Genomic DNA, 16,455 nt, shown 5'->3' with positions numbered 1-16,455 from the left:
GATTCAAGAAAATTTCCAAGTCACTGAATATCCTTTGGAGTACAGTTAAGCCAATCATCAAGAAATGAAAAGAATATGGCACAGCTGTAAATCTGCCTGTAAATGGCCATCCTCAAAAACTAAGGGACTGTGCAAGAAGGGGACTAGTGACAGAGGCTATTAAGACATCTATGACAACTCTGGAAGAAATGGGAGAAACTTCGCAGACAACAACTGTTGCCGGGTGCATCACCAGTCACAGTTTTGTGGCAGAATGGCAAAAAAAAAGCCACTGTTGAAAAAAAAATTCTCATGAAATCTCAGCTAGTTTGCCAGAAGGCATGTGGGAGCTGGAAGAAGGTTCTATGGTCTGATAAAATCAAAATTAAGCTTTTTGGCCATAAGACCAAAAACTGACCTATGCCAAACACCCCATATCATCAAAAACACACCATCCCCACCGTGAAGCATGGTGGTAGCTGCATCATGCTGTGGGGATGCTTCACTGCAGGAGGCTCTGGAAGGCTTATGACGTTAGAGGATAAAATGAATGCAGCAAAATGCAGGGAAATCCTGTGCAGCCTGCAAGAGAATGCGACTTGGGAGAAGATTTGTATTTTCCAGCAAGACAATGACTCCAAGCATAAAGCCAAAGCTACACAGGAATGGCTTAAAAACAACAAAGTTAATGTCCTAGAGTGGCAAAATCAGACTCCAGACCTCAATCCAATTGAAAATTTGTGGCTGGACTTGAAAAGCGCTGTTCACTCACGATCCCCATGTAATCTCTCAGAGCTTGAGCAGTTTTGTAGAGAAGAATGGGGAAAAATTGCAGTGTCTGTCCAAAACTGATAGAGACCTATTTACACAGACTCAATCAAGGCTATAATTGCTGCCAAAGGTGAATCTACTAAACACTTTGAAGGGGGTGAATAATTAATCAATTATTTTGTGTTCTATGTTTGTAATTAATTTAGATCACTTTGTAGATATCGGTTTTCACTTTGACGCCAACGTTTTTTTCTGTTGATCAGTGCCAAAAAAGCCAAATTAAATCCACTGTGATTCTATGTTGTAAAACAATAAAGTATGAAGACTTCTGGGAAGGCACTGTAAATATGCATTGCAATTCAAAAACAACACAGGATCTTTTAAGAGGTATAGCTCTAGCTGTTGTCTTCCAGTAATAGGATCTGGAATTTAAATCACTGCTTTGAGTTTTTACAAAAATTTTATCAAAATAGTAACTTGGGAGTTTGCATATTGATACTTACTCAGATTTCTTTTCACATGCCATTGTGGTTTCCTGAATTTTTTTCTCAAGTTCTATCATGATTTCTTCTTTGTTGGTAATGGTTTGTTGAGTCTGGATTAAGTCTTCAGTTGTTGTTTTTAGCCTGTTATTGAAAGAGCAGAAGATAATCTAAGAATTTCAAGAAGTGATTGACCCAAATTGCTAAAGAAAAGCTATACAAATTATCTGCAAAGGTATCAAAACTGTCACAATCAGATCCTTTAAATGCCTGAGATCAACAATGAGCCTTGCCACACTAAATAGAAAATTCAAGATTCAGATTCCCATCATTGGATCATATTCTGAAAATATGAATAGCACACATCTGTGCTCTAGAGTCTTAAGTTATGAATGGAAAATCAGAAAAGATTCCTGTCCTCAAATATTATTAAAACATACCCCACATGGTCCCGAATCTATATAGGGTGCAGCTGGAGGCTTAAATATGATACCACCATATTTAAGACACATTAACAATCATCTGGAAGGCCTACAGTTGAACAATGAACACAGGTAGAAAATAAACCCCAAACACTGGAAATTAACCTTCCTCTCTGAATTTCAAAATTTGCTTTGCAATTATTGTTAATAATAATTGATAGAATCTGCTATTTGCACCCAAGGCTCAACATGTTTTCTTTCAGTTTAACATTCTCAATTTCAGCAAACTTGAACATTTTAACATCCTTTTAGGTATCTGTTATAAACAAAATGTGCACTGATTTTAGTAACTGTTCTCAGAACTCAAAGCAAATACTTTCTTTGCGGCTGCCGTTAAATATTGAAGGCCCAAAAGATTACTGTCTAAAATGTTGAGAAACCACATAGCAAAGGCATAAGAACTATTTCCGAAACTTACGTTGTTTGTAAACTTTCTGCTGTTAAGTTGTTCCACAAGATATCACTGGACTGAACATTTTCTATTTCTTCCAATAATAGAACATCAAATTCAATACATGCTTCCCTAATTGGCTGTGACCTACAAAAAAAAGTCAAGTATTGAAAACAATATGCAAGCATCTGTTAAACTACCTTTGACTGATGCTTTTTTAAAAAAGCTTATTAAATTAAATTGCCCATGGAGTTGTATTACATATAAAAATGTAAAAAGAATTACTATCAGAAAAACAATATAGTTACAAATGTAAATTCATTACCAATGAAGAGAACTTACAAACACACCCCAAAGCAATATTTACATTTTCAAAAGTTCATTTTATAAACAGCATTCCTTAGTTTTCCAGTTTTCAGTTTTTTTTCCATCTCAGAATCATAAGATTTTGGAACCAACTCCTAAAGCTACCACTTCGAAACAATCTGGGCTAACACTTCAGGACAGTACAATCTTCAAATTTGTTTATTCAATGTTACTCAACCTTTCAACGTTGATCAAACAAGAGCAACTAAGTATCTGGAACAATGCTTCATCCACAGTTATGATAATTATAATGAATTAATTGTCCATTTATCTCAATATATTCTATACTTTGATTTGTAGATATACATTTCCATATTTTGCAGAAAAAAACTTCATCAAAATAAAAATAATCAGGTCAGGGAATCTTGGCTACCCTGGAAAATTTATAGTATGCATTACAATTACTTTGTTTTGTTAGTATTGGATTTAATAATAAATACATTACCTGTGATTTTCAATGAAGTGGCTATACTCTGAAGTGGGGTCGATTTGTTCCACAGAATTTTGGACATCCTTGTGGATAGTTACTATTTGTTCTGTTACAAGGCTAGTTATGTTTACATATTCTTCTAGAATTCCCTTTCTATGGAGGAAAGTGAAAATAAAAAAGATTATTGTCATGTACAACATATTTTCACAAATCTTCAAATTTACTGTACAAATGCATTAAAACCCCTTAGTGGGAGATAGCCTATTGTTACTATTCCTTAAAGAAACTTGCACCATCTTCTTTAGTCAGTGTGAGTTTCTTCAAATCCTTCACGTATTTCAAATCTTACCACTGACAGCATTAAGGCAAGTTAAATAACGCATACAATTTCCAACAAACACACAAGAGAATCATGGAGTAACAGAGCTTGGGAGCATGAACATAGTTGAATTTTAATTCTTAGCATCCACTGTCACAAACCACTGCATATCCAAGCATGCAGACAAATGAAGTCTGACTAGCGATCCACAAAGTGGTATGAAGATGGCTTTAAATTAATATAATATATATTCTAATATTTGATAGGTTGTAATAAATATGTTGTTCATTCATTGGTTCACACATCATCAACAAACAATATCAATCCAAAGGTGAAGTGTGGTGAGAGAGATTACCCTCAGCATAATACTTGATCCAGCAAGGAGCCATGATTAACTTGAAATAAATGCAAGGCAGAGGGAAAATCTTCCCTTGCCAGAATGACATCTCCCACAAAGGGAAGATGACTGTACTTCTTGGAGGCTGATCATCTCAGCCCTTTGTCATCACAGAAAAGAATTCATGCTTGCGTTTCCCAAACGTGTTGAGCTGCTCCTGGAATCCACTGTAGTACCACTCCATCAGTTTATTGGCAGAAACACGAAAATAAAGAGGATTCTGTTTTATTGGGCCATCGGTTAATCAGGACAGCCACTTATTTGAGACAACTCTTAAAGAACAAAAAGTAATTGAGAAAATAGCTGTATGATTGAAACTGTTGCCAAACAGTTACTCACTAGGGTCAGTTGAGTGCACTTGTGTGGCTGTCACCACTACGCTGTGCTTAGAGTAAACAATTTTTAAATAGTTAAGTGTGTTTGTGTTCAAAAACAAGTGATTTTTGTCATTGGTAGTTGGTGAGAAATAAGCAATAAGACAATTTGGAACTGTTTTGCTCACTGTGTTACTATGTTTTCAAGCTTTCAGGCTTGGAGATACCAGAAATGACCAGAAGTGAAAATGAAGCAATTTCACTACTTCAACAAGTTCAACATTATCTGCCCTAGGAGTCTGTGCTGATTTTGTTCATTTACAGTCAATCAAAAGAACAGGGCACCATACACTGGATGTATTCCTTCTTTGATAACTATTAGAAACTAATAGACAGTTTTATGGTACTGGAGTAATATTGGTAAATTTGTTCTGTATTTCTTCTAAGTACATAATATGTTACCCAGTTTGTCTTTTCCTTAAATACCTTTATAACTATTTCCATGAAATTTTGGGTAACTGTGGCAGCTGCTTAAGTAGACCAAAATATATTGGTCCCAATATGCCCCAATTAACCAAAATCTAATGTTCGAGCTTTATTACAGATTTTGGAGTTATGAAAGGAAAATCTTATTTGACTGCTGGAGGTCTTTGAGCAGTTGATAAGTGGAAGAGATATTGGACACCAGTGAATGAGGTGTATTTGGGTTTTTAAGAAGGCTTTTGATAAGGTCGTATACAGGTGTCCAGAGTCCATTATTTGTCCTGGAACTAACAGTAAACAACTTGTAACTAGATAGCAAAAATTGCCTGTTACGATTTTTTTCAGTCTGTAAGAATCTTATGAAATATATTGTATATCAACCGCATTTCCTGCTCATTAAGGGTGTGGGGGCAATTTTTAGTATGTGCTGGCAACAAGGAACTATTTTTAAAAATCATATTAAAAGGAAAATCAGAACTAATGTGCATTAAGCCTATAATGCTGATGGCCTCCGTTCAGGTGGCAACCAGATTTCTATCTCTGGGTTTTTGTGAATCACGAGTCATCTTCTAGGAGTGTTCAAACATGAACAAAAGCTTGTCATATATAGGAATAAATAATTTGCTGGAGAAACTTAGCGGATTGAAATTGTCGATGCTTTGGGTCAAAACCTTGCATCAAGACTGCATAGGTAGATTGCATTTGTTTAACTCTGGTTCCGCTTTGATAAGAACAAAGTAGTAAACTCCATAATGTAACATTGAGAGATTACATTTGTCTGGCACCGAAATCTGTACTGATATAAGAGAAACACTGCAAGAATACCATTTGGAAGAGGTGGTGGACATCAGGCAGGTGAACATAGTGAATTTTATGTTGGGAGTTTTGCAATGGCAAGGAAAGGTTTGCATGAGAGAATATTTATTTAATGCTTCATAGATCTGGAACCACCACTGAGAATTGATCTTTCAGAGGACTATCTTAGCCGTCTAAGACTATCTTGATCTTATTTTTCTATTTCCTCCTGTGTGGCCCGCAGAATTTTGCAATGTGCAAAAACACGATAAAAAACTAAATCCAAGCTCAGGCAAATCCAACCATACCAGATCTGTCAGGCACCAGAAATGCACGCCTATGATAAGTCCAAGCAACACACATCAAAGTTGCTGGTGAACGCAGCAGGCCAGGCACCATCTCTCGGAAGAGGTATAGTCGACGTTTCGGGCTGAGACCCTTCGTCAGGATGAAGGGTTTCGGCCTGAAACGTCAACTGTACCTCTTTCTAGAGATGCTGCCTGGCCTGCTGCATTCACCAGCAACTTCGATGTGTGTTGCTTGAATTTCCAGCATCTGCAGAATTCCTCTTGTTTATGATAAGTCCAATTTCATTTTATTGTGTCCTGGTTTCTGAAAGGTCAGTCTCCACAAGAATCATAAGGCTAGATCAAGAAAAGACAATTATGTCAAGAAGCTACACACAAACTAGCTTCATACCATGACTGTGATCACTTGCAATTCAAGAACCGGAAACTTTCTTTGTTACAGGGTATGACTGATTTTGGAACTACGGCACAATCAGTTCTTTGCTCTGGGTATAATATTATAAAAGATACAAGTGCCTAACTTTTAATCAGGAGCCAGCATCAGAAAATTAATGTATTGGTCTATTTCTGCAAAAAGAGGACCCAGCTGTTGCTGGGATACTGAGTCGGTTGTTCCAAAAGGAACCAAATTTCAGTATCATATTATAGACATACCTTAACCAGATATACAGTGGATTCCAGTTAATTGGGGCACATCAGAACCAATACATTCTGGCCCAATTAAGAGGCTGCCCCAATTAGCCAAAGTTCCATGGAAGTACTTAAGGCATAAAAAAGACAAACTGCAATTCAACTGAGTAACAAGTTAGGTATTTAAAAGAAATACAGAATAAATTAGAGCACTACCAATACTACCACAGTATTATAAAACTGTATTAGTTTTCAAGTTATCAAAGGACGAATTCATCCATTATACACTGCCGTGTTCTTTAGAAATGACCTAGAAGTTCTTTAGAAATTACCCAGGGTAATTTTTTGGCTAGTTTCAAATCCTTTCATGCCATCTTGGCAAGGGTCTGAAATTTTTTTAAATCACAATAAAGAACAAAATTATTAAATATCACTGCTTTAAGAATTAGTGTCCGTCCGCCCAAATGGATAACATAACACAAGCACACACAACTGATGTTATTTAAAATCTGCTTGCTCCAAGCATGGTGTAGTGTCCAGGTCACAAGTGCATATGACTGACTCTAGTTAGAAACTGTTCAGCAATAGCTTCCTGGTCAAATTCAGCAGTAAAAGTGCCCCAAATAAATAAATGAAATTCTGGCTATTTTCTTAATTAGTTTTTATTCTTTAAGAGTTATCACAAATAAGCAGTTGCACTGATGAATCCAATGGCCCAATTAACTGGAATCCACTGTACTATTTGTCTTTTAAAGCATATTTAAATGGTCCCATTGGAAATCAGCACTCAGAACATAAAACAGTATAGCACTGGAACAGGACTTTTGGTCCACAATGTTGTGCCAAACCAGCTAAAAAGTAATAGAGAAAACAAAAACTATTCCCTCCCACCTACACAAAGTCCATATCCCAGGCACCTGCCACTTTCTGAGTAAAAAAACATCCCCTTTGAACCTACCCCCTCTCACATTCAATGCATGCCCTCTGGTATAAGACGTATCTACCCTAGGAAAAAGAAACTCCTGCCTGCTTTATCTATGTCTCTCATAATCTTATAAACCTCTGTCAGATCTCGCCTCAGCCTCCACCACTCCAGAGAGAACAACTCAAGTTTGTCCAGCATCTCATGATAGCACATGTCCTCTAAACCAGGCAACATCCTGGTAAACCTCATCTGCATGCTCTTCAAAGCCTCAACATCCTTCTTATAGTGGGGTGACCACAACTGTATGCAATACTCTAGGTGTGGCCTAACCACAGTTCTATAAAGTTCCCACATAACCTCTTGACTTTTGAACTTAATGTCTCAACTAATAAAAGCAAGTATTTGAACTTGGACCCCAAGATCACTCTGCTCAGCCCTTAACAGTGTACCATCTCTTTGCATTTGCCCTACCAAGGTGCATCACCTCACATTTATCTGGGTTAAACACCACCTGCTATTTCTCTGCCCATGTCTACAATTGATCTATATTACGCTGTATTCTTTGCTAGTCTTCTACACTATCCACAACTCCATCAATCTTGGTATCATCCACAAACTTATTAACTCACCATTTACATTTTCATCCAGGTCATTAATGTACACACAAACAGCAGGAGTCCCAGCACAGATACCTGTGGTACACCACTAATTACAGACCTCCATCTCCAATAAATCCCTTAGACCACTTGTGATAGTATTAATAGTGTTAGAAATAAATCCAGAGCATTTTTCAAACTGCTACTCCATCTGCAAATAGGCATAAAACGGCTGCATAAATGTAAGTTATCTGTGGCCAAGTGAGAAAATGGATTTTTTTTTTAGTTCTTTTACTTCTAGTTATGTCAAGTGTTAAAATTTAATATTTTGTGTTTGGTGATCTTTAGTCAAGAGTAACAGCATGGACATAGGTCCTCAGGTCCAACTCATCCCTATCAACATAGATGCCCATCTAAGATAGTCCAATTTGCCAATGTTTGGCCCATATCTCTTTACATTTATTTGTCGAAGTTGCCTTTTAAATGTTGTCTTCATTCAGTTGTAGGAGAGATCAGAATTGACTGTTTCCAGTCTAAGTGTTGCTCTTTTCCCCACTGACAACACCGACCTCCCATGTTACTTGTGTAATAAATCATTTCGTATATCAGTGAGCTTGCTTTGTATTAGCACTAGAATCACTGGACTACTTTCTGCCTCGATCCATTGAGGAGCTAATATAATTGAATAGATCCACCTGAATCAGACCAGTGTTAAAATCTACCACATGTGTAAGGTTTTAAAAAATGCATTGCTACAGTGTCTTTGGCCACTGAATTCCCATTATTTTCATGCCATTTAGCATTTCTCTGGTGTATTTGATATAGCTGTTACTCCCAACAAAACAGCAACATCTGTTCTGACGTGGAAGATGAATTAGCAAAAGAAATTCATCTGAACATTAGATGAGTAACTGACTATTTCAAATATTAGCATAGTAACTGAATATTTCACATAACAGTATAGAAACTGGACATTTTAAATATTAGTATAGACAATTCTGAAACATTTTAACCCCACAAAGTTCAAAGGGAGAATCAGCATCTACATAAATGTACAAAACAAAAGGCCTCATGCAAAGCCTCCTCCCTTAGACTATAATTTAGGCCTGCTCGGAAGCAGTCAGTTGATTTCATACAAATATGCTTGGCAAACGATGCATTTTGTTCTGTTAATCCTCCCCCCCCACACTTTTTCCATAAGAGCTACTGCAAAGTTCACAACAAACTGAACTCAAATTAGTGGAAGAACAGTAATGTGAACAACCAACACATTGTAGCCCTAGGATGAAAATTTGAAGAAGTAGCACAACAAAGACTATAGTCTTAACTAAATTTAAAGTATATAAATAAAATTTATAGTTGCACATTTAAGGGAAATTAATCTTTGAGCATATCAAGTTTTCTGTTATAATCTGATTGAAAGAGATTTAATTTTAAATTATCAGTAAGGAATTCTTTATAGACAGGTGACCAAGGAGATCAAATAGTTTGCCAGTGAAATCTTCACAGCAGAAAACAATTCACAGTGGCTAAGATCAGTTTCACTTTGTGCGCGATGTAGTAATAAATTCAAAATTAAAAGGAGTGTTCAGCATGCTTGGAATGAGTTTTACGCCAATGTGAACCACAGATAATTAAGAACATCTTGCTCCAGTTCCAAAGAATTCATTCTTGTTAGCCACTCAGAATTCTAAATTTCAAATTCTAAATTTGTAAGGCCTTGTTATCTTGGTTGCACTAAAGGTAATAGTCATAGTAGTCATAGTCATACTTTATTGATCCCAGGGGGAAATTGGTTTTTGTTACAGTTGCATCATAAATAATAAATAGTAATAGAACCATAAATAGTTAAATAGTAATATGTAAATTATGCCAGTAAATTATGAAATAAGTCCAGGACCAGCCTATCGGCACAGGGTATCTGACCCTCCAAGGGAGGAGTTATAAAGTTTGATGGCCACAGGCAGGAATGACTTCCTATGACGCTCTGTGCTGTATCTTGGAGGAATGGGTCTCTGGCTGAATGTACTCCTGTGCCCACCCAGTACATTATGTAATGGATGGGAGACATTGACCAAGATGGCATGCAACTTAGACAGCATCCTCTTTTCAGACACCACCGTGAGAGAGTCCAATTCCATCCCCACAACATCACTGGCCTTACGAATGAGTTTGTTGATTCTGTTGGTGTCTGCTACCCTCAGCCTGCTGCCCCAGCACACAACAGCAAACATGATAGCAGTGGCCACCACAGACTCATAGAACATCCTCAGCATCGTCCGGCAGATGTTAAAGGACCTCAGTCTCCTCAGGAAATAGAGACGGCTCTGACCCTTCTTGTAGACAGCCTCAGTGTTCTTTGACCAGTCCAGTTTATTGTCAATTCGTATCCCCATGTATTTGTAATCCTCCACCATTTCCACGCTGACCCCCGGATGGAAACAGGGGTCACCGGTACCTTAGCCCTCCTCAGGTCTACCACCAGCTCCTTACTCTTTTTCACATTAAGCTGCAGATAATTCTGCTCACACCATGTGACAAAGTTTCCTACCATAGCCCTGTACTCAACCTCATCTCCCTTGCCGATGCATCCAACTATGGCAGAATCATCCGAAAACTTCTGAAGATGACAAGACTCTGTGCAGTAGTTGAAGTCCGAGGTGTAAATGGTGAAGAGAAAGGGAGACAAGACAGTCCCTTGTGGAGCCCCAGTGCTGCTGATCACTCTGTCGGACATACAGTGTTGCAAGCACACGTACTGTGGTCTGCCAGTCAGGTAATCAAGAATCCATGACACCAGGGGAGCATCCACCTGCATCGCTGTCAGCTTCTCCCCCAGCAGAGCAGGGCGGATGGTGTTGAACGCACTGAAGAAGTCAAAAAACATGACCCTCACAGTGCTCGCTGGCTTGTCCAGGTGGACGTAGACACGGTTCAGCAGGTAGACGCTGGCATCCTCAACTCCTAGTCGGGGCTGGTAGGCGAACTGGAGGGGATCTAAGTATGGCCTGACCATAGGCCGGAGCAGCTCCAGAACAAGTCTCTCCAGGGTCTTCATGATGTGGGAGGTTAATGCCACTGGTCTGTAGTCATTGAGGCCACTGGGGCGCGGCATCTTCGGCACAGGGAAGAGGCAGGACGTCTTCCACAGTACAGGAACCCTCCGGAGCCTCAGGCTCAGGTTGAATACATGGCGAAATACTCCACATAGCTGAGGGGCACAGGCTTTGAGCACCCTGGTACTGACACCATCTGGTCCTGCAGCCTTGCTTGGGTTGAGACGTTTCAGCTGTCTTCTCACCTGTTCAGCCGTGAAGCCCACCGTGGTGGTTTTGTGTGGGGGAGGGGTATAGTCATGAGAGCAGGGTGGGGGACTGTGAGGAGGGGTAGGAGTTTGGTCTTTAAATATAACAACAATCCTATGGCCAGAACATGACACCAAGAGATCTTAGACATTGGCCCATACTTGATAAAGCAATAATGTTCGATTTAGGATCATCTTCAAGGTAATGATGCAGCTTTCACTGGTTCTTGGCTTGGCAAAGTACAGCAATTTTGGTTTGCCGAATGACTACAATGTAACCATCTACTATATATATCATGGTTATTATATGTCGATGATACATATGGGTGTGTGTTGAAGTAGATGAGCTTCTATGTGACTGCTTAGAGTTAGTAGACAGATCCATGCTCTGAGACTCAGAAGAGTGTGTCAAGGACTGTGCACTACAGAGGACAATCCTGATAGCTGCAGGCCAGAAACCATGGATGAACCGGGAGATCCACTCCCTACTGAAGTCTAGTTCTGTAGCATTCAAACCCTAACCTTTACAAGAAATTGAGTTATGATTTCCATAAAGTTATCAGGAGTGCCAAGACTCATGACCATGAGAGGCTTGTGTCGGGCATTTTCATGCCTTACAAGGCGCAGATTGGAAGTCAGTGTGGGGCGCCACTCCTCGCACAGACACTAGAGCAAAGTGTGGTTAAGTGCCTTGCTCAAGGACACAAACACACTGCCACAGCTGAGGTTTGAACTAGCGACCTTCAGATCACTAGACGAACGCCTTAACCACTTGGCTACGTGCCCAGCATAAAACTATTTCCAAAATTGAGTCCCAGGCCAGCCTTCAGTTGTGGTGAGGGTTACGTGCAATAACAGACTACAAAACAAATCAGGCAACATCACCAAAAACAGCACATACCTTCCTGATGAGGTTAAAACATTCTACACTCATCCACTCAGACAGCCTCCAATGCAGCTGAACCCACTATCATCGTTGTGGACCTGACATCAGTCTTCCGCAGAATGAACCTGGGGAAAGCATCTGGCCTAGATAGCATCACCAGCTGCGTCTTGTGTGATCCTGTACAGATCACCTGGCAAGAGTATTTGCAGATATTTTTAACCTCTCTCTGCCTCAATCTGAGGTTCACACTTCTTTTAAGAAGTTCACTTTCATCCTGGTACCTAAGAAAAACAGGTAACCTGCCTCAATGACTATCGTCCAGTGACTCTAACATCTACCATGATGAAATACTTTAAGAGGCAGTCATGGCAGTGATTAACTCTAGCCTCTCAGTCTATCTTAAACCATTGCAATTTGTATACTACTGAAACAGGTCTACGGATGTCACCCTCTCTCTGGCCCTACACTCATCTCTGGAACACTTGGACAGTAAAGACACTTACGTTAGGCTATTGTTTATTGACTACAGCGCCATCTTCAATATTACAATTCCAGGCAAACTCATCACCAAACTCTTGAGATCTGGGAGGCAACGGCTCAGTCTACAATGGACCTTTGACTTCATGACCAACAGAATGCAATCAGTCAGGATAGGAAGGAACACCTCTGCCACAATTACTCTAAACACTGGTGCTCTACAAAGTTGCTTCCTCAGCCCCCTACTCTAATCTCTGTACATTCATTAACTTCTGGTAATGGCCCCAACACCCCCCCCCCCCCATTTCCCATCCCCTTTTCCCTCTCTCACTTCATCTCACCAACCAACTTCCCAGCTCTTTACTTCATCCCTCCCCCTCCAAGTTTCACCTGTCACCTGGTGGATCTCTCTGGCCTCCCCCCACCTTTTAAATCTACTTCTCAGCTCTTTTTCTCCAGTCCTGCCGAAGGGTTTCGGCCCGAAATGTCAATTTAACTTTTTCCTATAGATGCTGCCCGGTCTGCTGAGTTCCTCCTGCATTTTGTGTGTGTTGCTCAGATTTCCAGCATCTGCAAATTTTCTCTTGTTTGTGGTTTCCAATAATCTCTTATTTGAATCACAGACTTGCTGCATATCAGATCCACCCCTTATTTTTAAACAATAAACTCCACTATGCAGGTCCCAAGTCCAGCAGTGAAAGGAGGAGGGTTGGGAATGGGGCTAGCAACCCCATCCCATGAAAAAAAAAGAGCTAGAAAAATGACAATAGAAGCTCCAAAGACCTCACCCCTAAGAAAGAAACGGTCTGACACCAAGATGGGCTACACCTGAGGACATCTTGAAAGCCTGGCCCAGGCGAGATGCTGTCGACTGCATATGCCTCAGTAGAGGTAATGGGCTTAATTAAGTACTTAGCTTTGATTGCATAAATATATTGTCCAAAGTTTGAAGGAAATTTCACAAGGAATAATTGACAAATAGAAACTATGGAATGTTACATAGAAATAAAACAAAAAATTAATGGGGTAAATGAACATGAATCCACACACTTCTTAAGTGATGCCAACAACACAGCTGCAACCATTCTCAAGCAGTGCACTGCAGGTACTTGCCTCTCTAGGTGAAGCAGGTTCCACTCGTTTACTCTAAACCCATGTTCTCTAGTCTTTACTACCTCTGATATGATTCCTGCAATCTATCCTATTTATATCCATCATGATTTTTTTTATATACCTCAATCATTTCTGCTTGCATTCTCCTCTGCTCCAGGGAGAAAAAAACCTAGCTTCCCCAGTGTCTCCTAATAACTGAACAGCTCCACCCTATAGGCAACACAGTGGCATATACACTCCACACACACTCCATCACTATTAGATCCCTTCCTTATACTTCAGTGACTAGAGTTGTACACAATACTACAACTGAGTTCTAATTGGGATTTTTATAAAGTTGGAGCATAACCTCTCTACTTCTCCATTCAATGCACCGAATAATGGAAGCAGGTATTCCCTTTACCTTCCAAACCACATTGTCTACCTGCATTGCCAATTTCAAGGATCTATGAACTTGTACTCCTATGTCCCTTTGCTCCTTAATATCCCCCAAGACCCTACCATTCATGGTATATATCCTGGCCTCATTCGTACTCCCAAAAGGCATCATCTCACTTTTGTCTGGATTAAACTTTATCGGCTATTTTTCAGCACACGTCACCAAAACATCATCGTCCCTCTGCAGTCTAAGATTAACCTCTGCACTATAATTCTGCCCCTTTTCATGTCATCACAAACTTACTGATCCATCCTCCCATATCACTCAGATCTCTTTATTCGATTTTAAACTAATTTTCCTCAGCTTTGAATACAAAACTGTTCTAATTTGTTTCATTCACATCCAAGAAATATCTACATCTCTCTGATTAAAGAATAGGTAATGTGGTCACATATTTCTAATATTACCTCATTAACCTGAAGGAATTTTAATCAACCTTTCTTTTCTGCCATTAAATATACAGCTGATAAAGCTAAATGACCTACATTATGTACTGCCTTTAAAGTACTTAAGACACAGTTTCACAATGAAGCCAAATATCAAAGGAGCTATTAGGGATAAGACAAAACTTTGTTCATAGACAAATTTTATGGGAAACAAAACTGAAAATGCTGGAACCTAATGTTTAAGAGGTTCTTAAAATGGAGATGAGAAAGTAGAGATCCCAATATCTCAAAAATCTGACGAGGTTTTTTTTAAAAAAGGAAATGCTACGGAACATTGATGAAGGCAAAGCAGTATTCATGGTTTACATGGATATTGGTAAGACTTTTGCAAGGTCCTACATAGTATGCTGGTCCAGAAGGTTAAGGCACAAGGATTCAATGACTGAGTGATCAGTGGTAAATGGGTATTTTTCTGACTGGAAATCTGTAATAAGTGGTATACTGCAGAGATCAGTCATGGAACTGTCATTTTAATATATACAAGCAACACACATCAAAGTTGCTGGTGAACGCAGCAGGCCAGGCAGCATCTCTAGGAAGAGGTGCAGTCGACGTTTTAGGCCGAGACCCTTCGTCAGGACTAACTGAAGGAAGAGTGAGTAAGGGATTTGAAAGTTGGAGGGGGAGGGGGAGATCCAAAATGATAGGAGAAGACAGGAGGGGGAGGGATAGAGCCAACAGCTGGACAGGTGATAGGCAAAAGGGGATACGACAGGATCATGGGACAGGAGGTCCGGGAAGAAAGACGGAGGGGGGGGGGGACCCAAAGGATGGGCAAGAGGTATATTCAGAGGGACAGAGGGAGAAAAAGGAGAGTGAGAGAAAGAATGTGTGGATAAAAATGAGTAACAGATGGGGTACGAGGGGGAGGTGGGGCCTTAGCGGAAGTTAGAGAAGTCGATGTTCATGCCATCAGGTTGGAGGCTACCCAGACGGAATATAAGGTGTTGTTCCTCCAACCTGAGTGTGGCTTCATCTTTACAGTAGAGGAGGCCGTGGATAGACATGTCAGAATGGGAATGGGATGTGGAATTAAAATGTGTGGCCACTGGGAGATCCTGCTTTCTCTAGCGGACAGAGCGTAGATGTTCAGCAAAGCGGTCTCCCAGTCTGCGTCGGGTCTCGCCAATATATAAAAGGCCACATCGGGAGCACCGGATGCAGTATATCACCCCAGTCGACTCACAGGTGAAGTGTTGCCTCACCTGGAAGGACTGTTTGGGGCCCTGAATGGTGGTAAGGGAGGAAGTGTAAGGGCATGTGTAGCACTTGTTCTGCTTACACGGATAAGTGCCAGGAGGGAGATCAGTGGGGAGGGATGGGGGGGGGGACGAATGGACAAGGGAGTTGCGTAGGGAGCGATCTCTGCGGAATGCAGAGAGAGGCGGGGAGGGAAAGATGTGTTTAGTGGTGGGATCCCGTTGGAGGTGGCGGAAGTTACGGAGAATAATATGTTGGACCTGGAGGCTGGTGGGGTGGTAGGTGAGGACCAGGGTAAGCCTATTCCTAGTGGGGTGGCGGGAGGATGGGGTGAGAGCAGATGTCCGTGAAATGGGGGAGGTGCGTTTAAGAACAGAGTTGATAGTGGAGGAAGGGAAGCCCCTTTCTTTAAAAAAGGAAGACATCTCCCTCGTCCTAGAATGAAAAGCCTCATCCTGAGAGCAGATGCGGCGGAGACGGAGGAATTGCGAGAAGGGGATGGTGTTTTTGCAAGAGACAGGTTGAGAAGAGGAATAGTCCAGATAGCTGTGAGAGTCAGTAGGCTTATAGTAGACATCAGTGGATAAGCTGTCTCCAGAGACAGAAAGATCTCGAAAAGGGAGGGAGGTGTCAGAAATGGACCAGGTAAACTTGAGGGCAGAGTGAAAGTTGGAGGCAAAGTTAATAAAGTCAACGAGTTCTGCATGCGTGCAGGAAGCAGCGCCAATGCAGTTGTCGATGTAGCAAAGGAAAAGTGGGGGACAGATACCAGAATAGGCACGGAACATAGATTGTTCCACAAACCCAACAAAAAGGCAGGCATAGCTAGGACCCATACGGGTGCCCATAGCTACACCTTTAGTTTGGAGGAAGTGGAAGGAGCCAAAGGAGAAATTATTAAGAGTGAGGACTAATTCCGCTA

The 16,455-nt window shown here is 40.5% G+C and overlaps 1 protein-coding gene across 1 annotated transcript in view; it reads right to left on the bottom strand.

Annotated features, from left to right (window-relative positions):
* The window catches only part of fer (fer (fps/fes related) tyrosine kinase), a 120,720-nt gene that overhangs the window by 52,864 nt on the left and 51,401 nt on the right, over positions 1-16,455 (bottom strand). Inside the window, exons 6-8 of the mRNA XM_072281363.1 lie at positions 2,917-3,054; positions 2,133-2,252; positions 1,254-1,376 (exon numbers count right to left, since the gene is read on the bottom strand). Coding sequence (XP_072137464.1) covers positions 1,254-1,376; positions 2,133-2,252; positions 2,917-3,054 — 381 coding nt within the window. The remainder of the gene's footprint in view (positions 1-1,253; positions 1,377-2,132; positions 2,253-2,916; positions 3,055-16,455) is intronic.

This window comes from Mobula birostris, chromosome 17 (assembly GCF_030028105.1).
Source record: "Mobula birostris isolate sMobBir1 chromosome 17, sMobBir1.hap1, whole genome shotgun sequence".
In the NCBI taxonomy this organism is placed as follows: Eukaryota; Metazoa; Chordata; class Chondrichthyes; order Myliobatiformes; family Myliobatidae; genus Mobula; species Mobula birostris.
This window is presented reverse-complemented; position numbering and strand designations above follow the sequence as displayed.